Source organism: Drosophila suzukii, chromosome 2L, assembly GCF_043229965.1.
Source record: "Drosophila suzukii chromosome 2L, CBGP_Dsuzu_IsoJpt1.0, whole genome shotgun sequence".
NCBI classification, from domain to species: Eukaryota; Metazoa; Arthropoda; class Insecta; order Diptera; family Drosophilidae; genus Drosophila; species Drosophila suzukii.
In genome coordinates, this window is record NC_092080.1 from 9,569,352 (window position 1) to 9,588,638 (window position 19,287).

At 38.2% G+C, this 19,287-nt stretch overlaps 1 protein-coding gene across 3 annotated transcripts in view; it reads right to left on the bottom strand.

The window, feature by feature from the left end:
• Positions 1-19,287, bottom strand: part of Dyrk2 (Dual-specificity tyrosine phosphorylation-regulated kinase 2) — a 53,355-nt gene that overhangs the window by 12,392 nt on the left and 21,676 nt on the right. For 2 of the 3 annotated variants that reach the window (XM_036815657.3, XM_036815646.3), the window contains 2 exons: positions 1,899-2,112; positions 1,090-1,444 (listed from right to left, as the gene is read on the bottom strand). In XM_036815657.3, coding sequence (XP_036671552.3) covers positions 1,090-1,444; positions 1,899-1,922 — 379 coding nt within the window. In that variant the 5' untranslated portion in view covers positions 1,923-2,112. Of the gene's footprint in view, positions 1-1,089; positions 1,445-1,513; positions 1,676-1,898; positions 2,113-19,287 lie in introns of those variants that run through there. The other variant, XM_070995503.1, reaches the window with a different exon arrangement.

Below are 19,287 nucleotides of genomic sequence, written 5' to 3' on the forward strand. Positions count from 1 at the left end.
ATTAAGAAAATTTATTAGAAATCAGGTATATTTAAACAATTGAACTCAATTAGTGGTTTTAAAAAGCTGTGTTTTTTTAAACCACTCTTTTAATAGATTCCATTAAAAAGTTTAAAAGCTTTATAACTTTGTTTTTATTTGCATCCACAGCAGCAATTTAATTTCCGTCATGGCTAAAAGCATTTTCGTGCTTACTACTCTTCACTGAAACAACTCGTCCTTTTACACTTTTTGTAACCAAGTGAACAGGTAATTGAGAATGTTCCCATGTGGCAACTGCCACTCTAAAACCCTATTGACCCTGACCTCAATGCCATTTCGCTGGTTTTTTTCTCAATGTATATAAAATTAATTAGAGAGCTGGGGAATGATGGAGTGTGGCCACCAAATGCCTGGAGGGTGTGCTCAACTAATTGGCATTGGACTGCAGCGATGCAAACCAGCAAACGCACAAAGCATCGCCTTTGGTGGCTTTGGTTTGGGCAGCATCGCTATCCCCACGCTATGAAGGGTAAACCTAACCCACTGAGGGCAGCTACGCACTGTATCAATTTTCCATTTTATGTTGTTCAACCCACTAAACTTTAGTATGAAAACCAAATTTATGTTAATACAGTTTTCACCATTTTTATATAACTCGATTTCTTTTACATTTGTTTTAGAAATGAACATTTTTGAATTTAAAAATTAACTCTTTAAATTTTTTACCCATTTTGTAAAGAACCCCTATACCATTTTCTTTAATATTTGTTTTAGAAACTAACATTTTTTGGTTCGAAAACTAGGTCTAAACTTTTTCTATATATTTTTTAAAAACATGAAATGTGGTAGTAATACCGAAGTAGCCCCAATTTTTAAGTGATATATTTTTCCAGTGGCTATGTCTCCGCAATGTATATATTACAACAAGCAATTTTAATAAATAGTTACAATTATACAATTTAAGCTGATATATAAAAGCCTTTTAAATTTTAATTTAAATTAGCCTCCAGATTACTAAGATAGGGGATAAAAACACCTATTAAAAGGACATTGAGGTTTTGTGCTAAACCCTAATTTAAGTGGGTTAATAGTGACGGTTCCGCTCACCAGATGGCGTCATTGGCGTGTTGCATTTGAGCTCGGCACTTCCTGTGCTGCTGGCCGAGTTTCCCGAGCTGCCGCTGCCACTGCTGCTATTGGACTTTGTGGAGGAGCCGCGCTCGTTGCCGCCATTGCTGCTGTTTGTTGTCGATGAGGAGACGGGTGATCCAATGTTGTTGTTGTGGTTTCCATTGCTGTTACCATTTCCATTCAGGGATGTCGTCGTCACCGTGGTCTCATTGGCAGCCACATGATTGTTGTGGCCATCCAATCGGCGCGAGCCATTACAGAGTTGTGGCAAGTCCAGTCGGGAGCCCGACAACCGAACATCCCGTCGCAGCTTCTCGTTGTCCAGCTGGATCTGCAGAGGAAACAAGAAGATCAGTATCATTAGTAATCTTTGGATGAGGAACCCAGTCTTATAGCATACTTCCGGGCAGCTAAAGAGGTCTGATTGAAGAAGCTGATAGCCCGTGACTCTGCGTCGAAAAAACAAGCCTACTTTTTGGCTAAGTTTCCTTTTAACAATACGTTTGCTTATCTTTTTCCACTTTATTATTGTTAGTTGTATAGGCATATTTCTTTAATCTTATGCTCTCTTATACTCGTTCATAGAATATATTATTTGTATAAATATATCAAATATTATCTTGACACTAAATTCCAAACTTAAAATCTTCGAAAATAATACAATTTTGGAAAAACTTGTAAAAGATCTCGGTTGCTGGAAATCTTAACAATCTCAATCTAGCTTTGGAAATCTCAGCCTATCAACAATTTGTTTACCTTCTCCTTATTATAAAAACCATACTTACCGGCATTTCGCATCGATCCAACATTGTGTCGACTTCGCTGTGTTGTCGATTTTATCCAAATAAGAAACGTATCCACAAAGAATAGTCACCCTGAGCCTTAACTGCTTAACTGGTTGAGTTGTATCTCCTCTTCCGGCAAACAATTATTGATAACTTTCGGGGTAATATGTCTTTGGGGCGCACATTTGCATTTGTTTTGGTTGTTGGTTGCCAACTGCAAAGAGGTAAGAAGGTAAATTTCTATTAGAAATGGACGTTGTAAGTCTTTAAACCCTTGACTTTTAACCCTTTTTTCCGGTAACTAACCAAAAAAAGAAAGTCAAAGAAATATTATAATAATAAATAATAAAGAATCAGCGGGCGATGCGCATTCCAAGTGCACACCATAAATAAAACGATAAATGGTAAACAGCAACGCCCCCAAAATATCAATGACATGCCGTAGGGCATAAACCATAACTAACTCAAAATGCCGGCAACAAGAACGCCAGTCCATCAGTTGCCAGTTAGCAGTTAGCAGTTTTCATTGTCAAGGCGGGCGACGACAAGCGGCCTCATCAAAAGACCCGAAAACTTTATTCATATTTTCTCCACAAGGGTCGTAAAGAACCAGTCGTAAGCGTAGACCCCCGAAAACCCTACCCAGTTTCACATTTCCCAGTCCCCCAAATCGCAACGGCCGGTTTGGCTGACAGGCATAAAAACTCGGAAACCAAAGTCATGGCCAATTATTGGCCTTTTTCTCTTGCCCTGTGTTATTTTTTTTTTCCTTTCTTTTTGGCTCGTTGTGCATTTGACAGTTTGAACGTTTGTTGTAAGGGATCCCAAGCTCGAACTCGCACTCAATATGCATAATATTCCTAACCCTTTTCACAAGACCAAAGCCACCCCAAGTGCAGCGTGAAGTTCAGTTTGTTTGGGAAGTTTCCTTATGAATAGAGGCATAATGAAAGCAGTTTTTCGGATATGCACTGTAATGAAATTATGAAAGTTTGTGGTGGTTTTCACTGTTCCTTAATATAACAAACTTATCATCAACAGTTATACTCTTCCTTTAAATAAAAATATAAGGTTATAGTATAATTAACAGTTCCTTAAACGCTTAGTATCATAGGATTTTCTCTCACTGCACCCTAAACGAGGTCCCAAAAAAATTTTGTGGTACCCCTGACAGTGGTAACCACTCGACCAGTATCTATTTTACTTAACCATTTTGTCTACCATTTTATTTTCGTTTTAGCTGTCTCTCTCTATATCTTTTGCGGTTTGGCATGCTCAGTTGAATTTATTGGCTTTTAAAACTTTTGTGTCATAAAATCATAATTTACAGCATTCGTTTTCTTCATCAAACTGACAGTTACTGTGATTTTTGAAGGAGTACAAAGGTGGGGGTTGAGTTCGAGGCTTTCCTATAGATTTCGGCGTTGTCTGCTTGTTAAGTCGTTAGCTCTACTTGTTTCTTTTCCCTACTTTTGCCGAAGTTGGATGGAGTCACCTGGTTGGATACCAACAGCTTACTCAAACTGTCTGTCAATAAATGCACATTTTGAGGTTCGCCATTTTCCGTCTTTTGGACTTAAGATATTTGTGCAGCAATCCAAGAGCGACTTAAAGACCAGTTTCACATTGTGTCTGGTCTAAGTTTGATAAGCGAAAGTTTTTTGAACCCAACTTCGAACCTAAGCTCGTGGCAAGGTTGAACCATTGTGACTAAATTTAGAGACCCTTGAAAAGGTGTCGTTGCCGACGGTCAAACGTGCGCATTGTTCTCCCAGATTCAAATGACAAATCAATTGAAACTGTGCGGACAGTCAATTGTAAGTATCTCCAACAATTACACGCCCCAGCAATCGAACCATTTATCGACATTTTATGACGACGTTTTTGCTTTTGCATTGATTCCAATTGAGAAACGTCAAGATCGTTGGGGATCGTTTGTCATTGCTTTGACACCCACCCGATGTCTGCAATTTCTATTAATGACACTGAAATTCAAATGTCATTCTCAATGCTGTACTCTGTGTTTTTTCTTTAATCTCATGTTTACGAAGATGTCTTTGGGTTGATTTGGCATTGAGGTTTTGCATTGAACAAGTCAAATCAAACTTCAGAAAATTGAGAAACCTCCAAACGTCAGATCGATATCAGATCCGATTTCAAATCGATTTGGTCAATTCAAAGTGATACCCCATTGATTTATGTCAATTGCCTTCTTAGTCATCATAATCCAATTGCGGAATTTTGTTTAAGGTCTGAAGGTTTAAATGAAAGTTGACCCCCTGAACCTCCTTGGAAAAGAAAATAACAACCGCTTTAATTTGGTAAGCACCCATTTTATTTCTCCCCATTGCATAATCCACTTAGAGTCCCCTCAACTAATTTCGCCTTTGATGATGAGGCTGCTGCTGCTCCGCTGACCCAAAACATAAAAACAAAATATTAAGCCATTAATTTGAAATTTCTACGCCAAGTGTCGGCAGACACCAGAAAAATAAGAAAAAACAAAAGGAAAATTGGCCACTCAAAGTAATTGAGTTGCACTAAGTTAAGATTACGTTGCCTGTCTCCGAAATTAACAATCTCGGAAGAAAAAAAAAAAGGGGAGAGAAGATGGCATGGCTGTTTTGGTGGCAATAAAAATGTCAAGAAATTTATGTGAATAATTTGTCAATTTATTACCGAGACTTATTTTGACAAGTGCGGGAAAATCATTTCAATCTAAAAAACCGTAAAATAAGGTATACAAAATTGTGGATGCACTCACCAAGTGCAATTTGCTTTTGGGCAAACCAACTTCCCAGTCTTCTGAGGCTTTTATCTTCATTTTTTTAATGTTTAATAAATGTCAATAGCTTACTGAGGCGGTGAATTTGTTTGTGCGCTTTGCTGTTCGTCAGCAAGGCAAACTTTGAGGAGGAGAAAAATAAATAAAAACAAAACAACAAAACGTGACATTTGGTTGTTGACTTTTGACACTTGCAATCATTTTGGGCAGACCGAAGCGGGATTTATATGCAAACCCGTTGACTCGATAGATCTTCTTGTAAAGTAAGTTCTTCTCTAACATTTTTTATTTATTTTTTTTCTGATGCATTGGAAAAACCTTACCTTCGATGGCAGCTGCAAAATGTCAGACATTGTTAAAGGAGTGCTGCCATTTGTAAGCTTCGTTTTAGGGGCAGTGTCAAAAAAAAGAGGATGCCACCGAATTTGGTCTTCGCCGGCGAAATGCCAGCGGGAATTCTGGCAACTCTCGGCTTTGGAATCTTGATGGCCTCAACGTGTCAATAAGCTGTCAAAAAATATTACTGGTTTGATTTATTGAAATGTTTCTTTTGATTCCTTGACGCCTCAAGTGCCGACTGTCAAAAAATCCCTGTCCATGATGCATACAAAGCAGAAAATTTTACATTCAAGAAATATTTTTACAAATATTTCTCGATTGTCCGAAGTACTGACTGCCCGTAATGAGACTTGAAGACATCACGTCTAGGGTTTTTATTTTATAGTCTTACAAGCGGCACATGTATGAAATCGAAAACGACTTGAATCTATTGTTCAATCAGATTTTATTGATTTGTCTGTCTGTGGCCCAAAAATGCCAAGCAATTTTTGACACTTTGAAGTTTTGGGGGTAAAAAACACATCATGGGGCTTTGATCTTTGGGTTTCACGGAATGCCTTCGTAGATACTAAAAAACAGATGCCAGAGGAAATACAATCATCGTTCTGAATTTTCAAGCTGTTATAAACAATCAACAGTCTATGATGAGCTATTTGTAAAATAATTAAGTCAGAAGATTTTTTTATAATATTATCTCAATATAATATATCTATAGCTCAAGAAGTTGTTATATAATGTTATATATTAAATAATTATTTTTAAAAGCTTTAATCTTTTTCCTTTTTTTTTAATAGGCAATTATTAGCGTTTAAACTTTAAGCTAATTTCGCAAAAACTCGTACTCGTAATGCTACAACCGGTAGTCTCCATAAATGCCTCTAAAGGGCATGCATGTTTGCCTTAAGCATGCCCATCATAATGTGCAACAATTTGATACACATTTTTTTTAGCCCAACACTAGACATGCATGTTAGACTCCAATTTTTCAAGAAATTCGCAATGGTTTACATAGAGCTGGTGCTTCGATTCGGTTGGATATTTGGCACACGTGACCCAAATGGGCGTTACTCCATTTAATTATGTGGCACACACCAAGAAACGAGAAAATACATAAAGGATCATTTGTCAACCGGCAAAATTTCGGTTAACTATTACCTCGCGTGGCCCAGAAAGCCAAAAGAGCCAGCCCACGAAAATAGAAAATAAATAAATGCAAAAAAGAAAATAGCGCCAACCCAGCCAGGCGACATGCTATAAACATTTTTGTTCATTTAATTTCGCGCAGACATGAAACATAAGTGAAATTCATTTAGTTTTCATTATTACGCTTATTTTCGTACACCGAAAGCAGGCCACAAATTGCATGCCACCTAATTTGGTTAGGGCCGCGGAATGGCTTTTCAACCGGGCATTAACCAGCCAACTATCCGTAAAGCACGGACCCCCTAAATGTGACCTCATAAACCATTGACCCACTAACCCCCAACCCTAAGTAATGACCCCAGGCGCAAAATGTCAACAAATCCATATAGATTTCAGCTGGAGGGAGTCCGAATGGGGAGCGGAAGTAGCAACGATTCCAGTCGGTTGGTTGGATAATGTGCTGGGTTACCAGAGGGGAACTATTAGGTGGTCAGTGCTACAGTTGGCATAGGTTGTTGGGCTTCGCTGAACTAATTCCATCTTTAACTCTACAGTGTGTAAATAATTTCATTTTCGAAGGTGATTAGCCTATTTAAAATTTGTCAACAATTTTAAATGCTTCATGTTATTAATATAAAAATAAAAAATTCACAGATATAATACATTCTAAGCAAAGACTCGGAACCATACAAAATAAAAAATCATATTAAAAAACCCATGATATTAAAGTAAACCATAAAAAATAAATATGAGATCCTATGGTATAAGAATACGCCGTACCCTAAAAATAAAATATCTTACACTACGATATTAAAGTTTTGGACCTTTTAAAATTAATATGATTTGGTACTACATTTACTACTGAAAAACAATTCTGTAGATCCTAACATTTATTTTGGTATTTCAGATACTTTAAGCAATATTTCTTTGGGTTTCATACATATTACTTTTTTTATTTATCTTCTTTAAAATGGAATATTGCTTCATCCTTTTAATAAACTTCTAAGTTTTATATTTAAAATTATCTTAGTAACTTCCTAAGACATAACACCACTTTCCAACTATTTTTATCACTGAAAAAACTAAAGTTCCAATTCCATATATAGCCCATACAAAAAACCAAAGCAACAGATGTTATAAGGGCTGGTTGTTAGAGGTGTGCGCCTGACATATAAACCCTAATACCGCCACACCGACACTCAACAATGGTCAACCCCCGACTGTGAAAAGGGCCAACACTGCGAATGGGAAATGGTGGTCAATGCACTGTTTAAATCGGAAAAGCTCCCCAGCCGTAACCCCCAAGCTGGGGTGCCAGTGAAAAAAAAGCAGCCATCCAGTAGGAAAACAGATAGGCAAAAAACAATAACCATTTTAATAACTTCCGTTCTAGAAACACTTTTGACTGGCCATCGAATGCACAAAGACAATGGTTCGAAATGGGGAGCCTTTGGGGGGATTGGGACTGGATGGCGAAACAAGTGCAGGGGGCTAACGGATTTTATTGCCCATGTTTCTGGGCATTATGCTTTATTGGACCCAACTGTGTGGCGGCAGCAACAATCGTGAAATCGCTTGAAGTGGCAACTGCCCGTTTTTGGGTGGAACAAACTGGATCGCCGGAGTTTGTCGCTTTTGTTGTCGGAAAATGACAATTAGCCGTGTGTTTTCCTCCATTTCTTTCCACTCGCTCATTTGACAGTTGACTGCATTTCTCTTTGCCCACAAATGCAAATGGGAATGGAAAATACAAAAGAAATAAGCGCACAAATATAGATGCATTTCGATGTTGATTTTTCGTAGCTCGTCGCGGAAGTCTTCGAATGTAATTCCAGATTGAGTAATAAACATCCAAGTATCTGTGTGTAACAGCTGCAAGCGCATTGCAGATTTTGGTTAATGGGTCTGTCGACGTCGGGATGGAAAATGCAGGAAGCGAAGTGAAACTGTTACAATCTGAATCGAAATTAGCCGCGGGGGATTATTTGTTTTCAAAATAGAGTTAACAATGATGAGAGCGAGCTGCGAACGACGGGGGAAATCGGGCGGAGATTGAGATCCCCAGTAACCTTTCGACTTTGATTGATAGGTGGATGTTGCCTATGGATGGGGAAGTTTCTATTCATTTTGGGATAGTGAACTCCAAGTGCCATTTATAATACTTTTACTTAAACTTTTACAGAGTCTTACCAAAATAAATTTAAATAAATACAGAGAGAATTTTAACGCTCTCATCTAAATATATTGAAAATGTTTTCAATGTACTTGAATCTATTTGAATTGGTGGTCCTTACAATGTGTATCTCAACAACTAACTATTTGTCCATTCAGTTTATACTTATATAAAGTTGTTAAATACCCTCAATTGAACTATTCTCATTTAATTCTTAATTCAAGAACAATGTACTTGAATATTTCCCTCTGTGTAGTTTTTGACTAATAACAACTTTCAATATGGATTAGATTTAATCTCCAGACAAAAGTTTTAAAACAATCATAAGTAAATCATGTAAAATTCATTAAAAAATCATTTTTTAACAGTTTGAGTGACTGGGTTTATGTGCCGCCACTTTTATCACCCTTTTAATGCCCCCCTTTTACAACCCGAGACAACAATTACTCCAAACACATTGCCATATGCTTGTCATAATTTAAAGACACCCCAAAAAATAAAAGAATCTTTGCCACTTATTCAATTCTCGGTTAATGGTCTTCGCAACCTTGATGTTCATTAACCCACCAGACCGCCTCAAGTTCAATCCCAAAGCCTCGGGGCAGGCCAAAATAAAAGAAAAACCAAGAGCAAAAGATATATGAACTAATCAAAATGTCACACTTTCCATACAGAAAGCGGTGAAAAAATCTGCTGACAGCTGACAAAACCAAAGCAACCAAAACCAAAAGCCAGCAACTACAAACTACGGGTTTTGGTTTTGGTTCGGTGTGTCTAGTTTTTTTTTTGAGGGGCGGGGAAACGGGGCGTTGGCGCTTTACAATGAGCCATGGAATACTCGAGCAATTGCTGGTGGGTCTTATGGTGGGTCTGCTGGGTGGTGCAGGGTGGTGCAGGGTGGTGGGGCTCAGATTACAGCGGACAGGGGGCCAGGAAAAGAGCCGAGCGACGTTGACGACTCGCGACAATTGCCTCAACTTTGGCGTTAATGAACATGAGCACACTTTGCCAAAGCGAGACGAGAGTTTTTCATGGCTCAAGAGGCCCCCTTCACGCCTCTCCATCGCCATTTGCTCTATAACCATCCCATTTCAGGCCCGATTCCAAGACGGCGCAATGAATTGATGTGGCTACTTGTCATGGCGATGATGATTATGATGGGATCGAGACGGGGCGAGAAAAGCGTTGTTGCGGGGAGACCGGTACTGGTCCATAATTTGTGAGTGAAGCAGCGAACAAAAAGCATTTTAACATTTAATAATATGAAAATAATTGAAGCAATTATTAAAAGCAACACACACAAGTGACAGTGCGAAGGCATGATCAACACAATTAACCATATTGTAGTTTCTTTATGCGACAATTGTTATATAAAGCCAAGGAGAGATCGTGTGATAGCTATAGCATCTGTAAGTTTAATTAATTCTTAAACATTTCATTTAAAAGAAATACCTGTCAAAACCTTTTTATAAATTCTCCCATCAATCTTTATTTTTCCTTCATCCCGTATGACTGCAATCCAATGTATGTCACTGATACCTTTTTATATACCGATTCAACCCTTTGTCTGCCCTTCGGTTAATGATATTACCTTAGTCACTTGCTTTTGTGGCCGATTAGTTAACCAGATCGACTTACCTCCCTTTAAACTAGCTCAACTACACATTTTTACCCTTTTCCTCTTCAATCTCTCATTCTTGCAGTTACTACTTACTGGAAAAAGCTGAAAACTAAACCAAATAATTGAAGAAAAAACACAAACCACAGGCAGAACCAATTGACATTTGATTGACTGACAGTTGTTTGTCAGTTTTTTGACAATTAGGTGTCAAAGTGAAATTGCTTTCGATTTCATATGAAGACGGAGACAAATGCCCCACAATTGCCTTGAAAATTGATTGGGAAATTCTGGGACTAGCCTTGATTGCCATGGAGCTATTTTTAACACAAACCATGTTCAGTTTACTATTTTTGCCGCTACCCAAAGACAAAAGACAGAGAGAATGCTTAACCGAAATTGGGTCAAAATTCTCCCACTTGGCATGTGAAGTGAAATGGCAAAAATGACGACGAACCGACAAAGAGAAAGACAAACGGTCTAAATTTGAATATAAAACTAATTAGGGGTTGTGGGCAACAGTCTTCTAATAAAATTATCAAGTGGTCGGCGATCTTCCATCGGTAATCATGATTACCCTCATCGTTTGAGAATGGGGATTTTCGTAAGCTCAGCGGGTTGTGGGGCTTTAGAGTTCCCAAGAGACCATAGCATTGAACCAGTTTTTGTTTGCCCACAGACGGTTCATTATGAAGATAAACACATCAATCGGCCAAATTTAATAGTATTTATATGGTCTTCCTATTTTTATTGCTAATTTTCACAGCTTGTGCTTTGCTTTATTACATTTTCGAAAAATAAATAAAAGAAAAATATTGCTTGGATGACAAACAATATGGGATCGTGTGAGTCGGCTTTATGTTTATAATGCCAAATTTAGGGGTTCACTGAACCGAACCGCTTGTCGCGTGGATGCGAGTAGAGGTAATTAGTGATGATGGCATCTGGTCTGAATTCCACTGATGTCGATCGATCGAACTAGTTTATTTTCCAGAATCCAACTGAGTGCTGGTGTACAAATAAATGAGACACATCAAGCTGCGGCTTCAAAGGCATCGATTACGTGCGGAGAATCCGTAACGAGTTCTCAGACAAAGTGGAAGCCACAAATTGCATGGCTTGCACACTAAAACCATTCACTGCACTTATAAAGTGGTGGGTGGTTTTTCTTTTTGGGGGGTTGAAAAATAAAACAGCTTCTCGAGTGCTGCTGCACCTGAGCCAAAATCCCACACGAAAAATCTATTCGGGGAGTGTTTTTTATTACACTCTTCAAGGCAGCCGGTGCGGTGGTGGTAAGCTCATGTGCTCAAATATTCAGGGACAAAATAAAAATGCTTTTAGGGGATTTTATTTTAAGCATCCCGAATCCATTGTTTCCGATCAGTTTCCTTTTTTATGTTTTGTATACGTTTGCGGCCATTAAAATGCGCTTTTATAACGCGGTTTATGGCTAAATTTTATTTAAATCTGGTCCGTTTCCGAGAGTTTTGCGTTGTTGAGGCTGGGCAAGGTTTTTGCTTTTATGCAACAGCAAGAGAACAGGCGAATTTCTTTGTTTACTTTTCGTGTGCGCGGAGAATCATTAAAAACTTGACCCAGTTTTGTGGAGTGAGTCAAGCCCGTGCCAATTTCTTGAACTTTGGCTATTTCGGTTGCATAACTCGCACCTGGCGTGCAACGATAACCGATTGAAAATTCCGATTTCTATTCCGATGACCAACCATTGAGCTCAAAGCTCCGGCTTGAAAACCCGACTTTGCCTTTGTTTCTCATTTGTTTGCCAGCCAAGGCTGTGGCAAATCCATTCACTCGCTTTGCCTTTGCAGTTCCAGTTGCAGTTTGGGTTTCAGTTTTTCGTTCATCTTACATCTTTCAACAATGAAAAATTGGCAATCGTCATGAAAACAAAAAAATGCGAAAAACCAAAACGAAAAAAGTGCCAAAAAGCCCGCCAAGCGCAAAGCCATTAGACATGCAATTCTCGAAAGTACAAGTAATGTCAAAGTTGTAATTAAAACACTTTGGTAAGTAAAACTGTTTAAAATTTGCACAGATCATCGCGATGAGGCAACCGAAACATAAATATAATTACTTGACACGCTCCTAAATGGTTTAGTTTCAATTGTTGGCTATTACGGCACTCGAGATGAGCTTCGTTATACAACTCCCGAAAGTGACATTATTATGCAGACAAACTTATTCATACCATTTAGGCTAAAGTCAAACCATATATCATTTTAGGCGTCGGGCCACTCAACGCAGTGCAGCATCGTCAAAAAGCCACAGCTCACAAAAGAAATACGAGAAAACTCGTAAATAAGAAATGTCACAAAATTTCCATTTGAAAGGCTTTCTTTGGGTAGGAAAAAGGAAGGAGGAAAAATAAAACAGCCGGAAAGTGGAAGTATACATATAAGAGCGGGCTAAAAGTCAAGGTCTGTCAACTCTTCATCGCTGGAACATTTAAAGCGATATAAATAAATCACAAAGAAAGGCAATGAAAAGCTGAACAAAAATGGAAAGTAAATGAGTCGGGAAATGTCTGGCAGCATTTCAATAAAACCCAAAATTTCCACAACGGAAAGTGCAAGTGTGCAAAGGTCTGTATATTGATTGAAAGGGGAGAGTAAATACTTAATGAGAGTCAATGTCTGTCAAACTATTTGTGAAAATTCATTATGAAGTTGTCAATCAGTGGAGGAGAAACCTTTTCCAATTTGCTGTTAAATCAGCCAAAGTTTTGCTGATTGTACTTGAGTTAAGGGGACGGAAAAGACGGGGGCACTGCTAAAATCCCTAACAAGTTGCTGGCCAAAGACGAAGACCTGAACTCCTGGGGTCCGAAACTTGCTAAACTGGCTTCGGAGGCTTTAGCTTCTTTCACATGGTCTTCGATTGCAGGTTTTTGAAGATCATGGTCCAGCGGGCTAACAACTTGTTGTTCCCCTCGTTGTTGTTGTCGCCAAACGCATGTTATTGTTGTTGTTTTTGGTTTGTTGGTGTTGGCGTTGCACTTAAGTGGCTAAAGATTTTTTAAGGTTAATGCACTTGAGTTCGTTGTCGCTTCTTTGCTGACCAAACTTGGTTTGCCCGGTTGAAGTTGCTGTTGTAGTTGCAGTTTAGTAACTCCTTTCGTGATCTTGTCGCAATTTACATTTTCATGCACCAATAAATGCGTAAATAATAATTATCCGTTAGGCTCTGCACATAAATTGCCAGCAATTTGCTTTTGGATCTTGTTTTCATGTTTTCTCTCATGATCATTTTTTGCGGCTTTTGATTTTGACAAAATATTACGCATACGCAACGTTGCACGATGGGACACATGCGACATGCAATTCGGCACTTTCACTTACTCACATCGGATCGGCTAATTTAGTAGAGAGATTATTCAATTTGTTATGACAAAGTGAGAGAAGGCGGCCTGCAGAAAAGTCCAAGTCAAGTTTAACGACATTGATCATAGATGCAAAGTAGCAGGTTAAAAATTTGAAATTGTTCATGTATGAGTCAAATTATTTAGTATTATGTTTTTAAAGATATTTACCTGGCTAAATTTCTGCTTAAAATAAAGCTAAACAACAAATTGATTAACATGAAATCGTTTTGCATTAATTTTGCATCATTTTTGCTTGTTTATTCATACAAATCGTATAATATAACCACCGCAACGTGATTTGATATGCATATAAAAGTATTTTTTTTGATTTTGGCGTCAAAATAGGTCAGTGCTGTCAGCAACCGTTTGATTTGGGTCAAATGTGCCCACAGAATACTAAACAAACAGTCTTTTTTCGGCAAAGGAAGAAGGAAAAAAGAATAATAATTATTATTACCATTCGCATGGCTATAAGAAAAACACACAAAAAATAATAACAAGAGATCGTAGAAACGAGAGAGGAAGTGGTTAATTAATACTCAAGACAAGAGAGCTGGAAAAGCTTCTGGGGAGCTCCGTTCCTCGGATCTGGCAAGTCGGGTTTTTTAATTAAAAACTGGAACCGCTTGGTTCTTCGTTTTTATGTGTGGCCACAATTCTTTTTTATGCACGGGTAATTTGGTTACATTCGAGCTACTCCCTCGAGGGTCATCAACGTATTTCTTATAGATGCTACATAAGTAGGGAATTAACGGACCATTGTCGGACTCTTCGTTGAGTGAAAATAGCTTGAAAACATCTTTTGGTTGCATGTGGCAACATTACCTTCTCCGCTTAATATTTTATCAACACTTACATAAAGTATAATTATTTTTCCTGCCCATTTCGCTTACCTGAAATTAGAAGAAAATAAAATTTAAATTAGTAAATTTGTATTGCTATTCAATTTATTTAAATTTTTCAATTTTGTAAGCGCATTTTCTAGTATTACTTTTCTTTCCCATTGCAAAGAATTTGCCATTTCCGTCATTGAGCTCATTAGGAAGTCAGTTTGCCAGCTACTTTCTATTGATTAACCCGTTCAGATAGACTTCCGCCCATTTCCTGTTTAGTTGCATCTCTTAGCTCGATTTGTATCCTAAAAGTTGCCTATCTGTCTGGCCGCATAACTTGAAAACATCCAAGAAACCAAGCAGAGCGTACTGCCGGCATTTTAAGGGCAGCCAGGGTCGTCATGGCTATTTTTAAGTACCTGTGCGTATTTCTGCCCAAGTTTCTAGTTCTTTTTTCGCTTTGTTTTCCTTTTGGCATGCAATAAATTTGTGTTTTCTGGTCACTTGCAAAGACATAAAAAAAAGGAAACACGCTGACAGCTGTCAGTGTCTGTATCGCACCGTCGAAAAGCATCTCAAAGATACACATATAGCCGAATCCGAGAGATTCGCGCACTCGTTTGAATTGATTTCCCTGCTTTATATCCGCTACAAATCAAACTGCAACTTTCCAGTGATTGCGACAAATGTTTTCACTTTCCATTTCCCAAACAAACAGCCAACGCATTTGACAGCCCCGCCCATTTCCTTGGCAATTCAATCCAACTGCAATTGATTGATTGATGCACTGGCGCGAGGTAATCAATTAAATATTAACTGCCATTGTCAATCAGTCGGGCTTACATCATTCGGAGTCGCATTAATTACCAAGACGAGCCGTGACTTTAATCAATCTGCAGTTGCATCAGTGGAGCTAAGTCAACGAACCAACCCAATTTCCTATCAATTGCCCACCAGTTTCTTTTATTTTCTTTTTTTTTCATAACAACAAAAGCAGCTCTTTAATATATAATGGACAAGATCGAGTTGGGAAAATAAAACCAAAAAAAAAAATATTGAAAAAGTGGAAGCCTTTGATTTAACCACTGCCTGCAGCCACGAGCATGGCCAATCAATTTTTCTGTTTTTGTTTTTATTACTGCTGCTGACCATTGACCAGCACCTCGACATCATCGATTCGAAGCCGCTGCTTAATCATAGTGGAGCAGAGCCAAAATCCCATCCCATTCCGACCAATCTACTCCACTCGAAGACCAAAACCAAAACCAAAAGCCAGTCTGCAAGTCGAACAAGGAGCTAGCTTCATTGTGCCAGCAGCAGCAATTTTTTGCAGTCCGTGATGCATGCAGAGAAAAAAGTTGATATGATAAGGTGATCATTTCGATGAAATTGAGTATCAACCCGTATCAGATTTCAATTTAAAATAAAAAATCCAATAAATAACATTTCTTAATATCAAATTTAGTCAAAGGTTAAAAATTATACATAATAAATATACCATATCATATCATCTTGATCCTTACTTGATTTCTTTCTGTGCATCAACAGTTGCCATGTTGTCGCTGCTCCGACCATTGGCAATCATTGAATCATTTCACCCTTTCCCCGATCCTCCTCCTCCCACAAAACCCATCTATCTATCTATCTTTTGTGCCATCTATCTGAACGCCTGCTTTCGGTTCGATTCACTGGCTCTGACCTACGATAAGTTTCGCTCTGCGCCTGATTATACTCGTAAAACTTTCGTATCTTTTAGCCAGGGCATGCATAATTGTCTGGTTCGGCATTTTGGTTAGCATCTGAGGTCTCGTTTTTGTCCATAAACCTTTTCTTTTGTAGGTCAACGGGGTTGAGTTTGGTTGAGATATGGCTGAATTGGTGGAGCACCGTAAACATTTTGCATTTGTAATTGCAATTAGATGCAAATATGGGCGGGTAGCGGAACATTTTTTGATCACAGATCGCTTTGGTCAAGTATACATTAAAATAAATTGGAAAGTCTAACAGGACTTGTTTTTTATAGACTGCTGCAGCTAATACTTTTAATATATTTTTTTTCTAAATATATTATTTAATTATGAGTTTCAAGACACGTTCTCTTGCGTTGCTTACTAATTTTCCATTTCAAATTTCCTCAACCATTTCCTTTCGATTGCACAGCAATTAGCCCACTTATAAACCGCCACCTGTTAACCACAAGCAAATGTTTCTCAATAATCTGAATAAATTGCTCAAGCAATGAGAAAATTCAGCCAAAAGAATCGTCTGCATTGACTAAGAGCTGAAGCATCTAAATAGGTAAAAATAGATACAAATCACAGGCGGACTAGATATTCCAGGGGGCAAGAAAATTAGTAAACAACCGGGGAGGTGGCACAGTCGGACGTGGGGTTACCTGATGTCTAAGTAAATAAATACGAGTGCGGCAAAAGCGGCGGGATGGAGTTAAGATCGTGCGGTGGCCCCCAAAAGATCGGCAGTTCGAACCCCACTCACATAAACTATGTAAGCCAGACGCCAGCGAGACCGACCCAGTGACCAAGATATATGCTGGACTAGAGAGGATGATGCTGAAAACGAGGTGGAGAAAGGAATTCACATTCCCCGCAGTGTAAAAAATTTATGAGAATTTTCGTTTTGCCTCCCGACGAACACGTAACGCGGCGATAATGAACGATCATCGTTCATAACAGATCTGATATCTAGAACGTGCGATTAATGGGAACAGTTTGGCTGCCTGGGTGCTGTCTGTGAGTGTGGTGTGGCGCCCCCTGGCGTCGATATTGTCATTGCATTGAAAATGAAAAGCGCCTGCGCGAACGAGTTTCGGGTTTTCCACAGTTTTTCCTGCCGGTTTTTGCTTTCCTATTTTCGCAGTGAAATCGATATCGACGATGTGTGTACGTTTTATAATTTTCCCAGTGAAATTTTCTTCTTGCATAGATGCATCTTCTGCATCTTTAACTGCAATATTGCTTTTTTAGTTTTGCTGCTAGTTTGCTTTTGTTTCTGTTCGCTAATTAGCGCTTCTTTCTGTCTATTTGAACTGCTTTCCAATTGAATTGTATTTTTTCATCAAACGAAACAATTTTCACGCGCCAATTCCTGGCATTGTTTAAGCGGCACGTAAGTAAAAAGTTTTATATTTTTAGAAATAAAATGCGAACAGAAATGCTCCAAACCTAAGGGGATTTAGGGGATTACAGTCGAGTTCGGTGCGAAAACCTGAAAAACTCAAATGGATAGAAATAAAAGTAAATAATCTGGTTGACGTTAATGAGAACAGGCAAACTTTTCTCAACTGATTAGCATTAATCGATTTAAAATTATTTATTAAATAAAATTACCGTAGCAAAATTTTAACATTTTCGAACGTTTTCTATTCGTTCTCCAAATTGGTTTATTAAGACAACAACTTCCTTCGGGTCAGTACATCTGTGCCCATCTGGTTTCTTCATTTCTCCAAGAATGTAGACAGCACTTCCATCTATCAGCAGTAGTCACGTTGTAAATTTTCAACAAATTTGTCAAAAATGCCATTAAGTTGCTTAAGGGGCTCGAAACACATTTGCATTCAAAAAGAACTTAAACAGCATGTGGGTCAAAAAAAGAAACCCGGAGGGGCCACACACAGTACATAAGCAACAGCCCAAGCAGAAACATAAACAAAACCGCCGCCAATTTATGACACTCCACAAAACACTGACAAAAAAAAAAAAGATTTCCAAATGCAGAGAGTGAACCCCCTCAAACTAATTGCATTTCCTGTCGGATTCTGGGGACGGGGTACTTCCACAAAAACGCATAAATTAACAACAAACACAACTTCCGATAGACAATAGAACAAAATAACATGGAATAAAATGGAACAAATGAAGCAGAAGAGAAATAACAATAAAATAGGGGAGAACAATTCGAATTCCATTCATCCCAAAGTGGAACCAGAGACTTCTATTTGGAACACATTCCAGTCAACTCGAGGGGAGTTGTCAGAGCCGTTAAAGCGTGACGAGCGGAGTTTTGACTGCAGTTCTGCCCCCCATCAGTTTCGATCGTAAATGACCGCCAGCACAGGGGCGTACATGGAGGAAGACGAAAAGGGGTTCTACTTTCCCCAAACATGTATTACTATTATTGCATTATTATGCCCGGAAATGGTATAGTATAGTATGGTATATAATATTTTTGATATTATAATAATAATAGTTAGGAACTCTGGTTTTGTGAAAATTTTAAAATAGCCCCTACTCCGAACATAGAACCCCCTCAGCGATTCTGTACTATAGATATCCCCATATGCTGCACAACTCCATTGGATCCAAACGAAAGGGGAATGTTAATTAGTTCTGCTTTGGCTTGTTTATGTTGTTGTCTGTAGTTTATGTTGCTTAATTTTAATGCGCAGTGTAATTACATTCCTGACCAGTGTTGAACCTCAACTCCTTCGCAGCAATAAAAACAAGACGAGTGTGTAAGTTTTTTATAACCCCTTAAGTCTACTCAATGACATTCAGAACGGATGCTTTAATATTACACCACCAGCGATTTCCAACAGTTTTCTAGTTAAAGTCCATAAAACGAAGAATACTTTCGAATTGAGAGTCATTAGAAGTTGCTGAAGCGTATAAAAATGCAAAATTTGCATAAATTATATGTTGTAATTGCTAAAGGAAGGAATAAAGATTCATTAAGATTCGGTTACACTTATGAGCAGTGAAGCGGTTAAAACGAGTAAAAAGTCTCTCATGGAGTTTTGTAGTAAAATTTACAATTTTTAGACTACAATGAGCTAGAGAATGTCAATGCGGTTAAATAAAATTCAACACTCCATAAGTATTTGATATATAAACATCATAGCTTATTAGTAATTCAGCATGTTTTGCGTCTTTTGTTTGCAAACACTTGATAGCATAAGGCGTTACTTTTTCCTGCCTTGATTTGCAATTTCCTGTTTATTATCCAAACAATAATAATAAAATAACACAAATTTATTGCAATGAAAAATATGACGCATATATCTGTGGATTTTTATGTATTTTTTAACTACTCATGACTTAAGAACCGAAAACCTTGACCACTTGCCAGTCGAAAAGACCTTCGAATGCAATTGCAACGT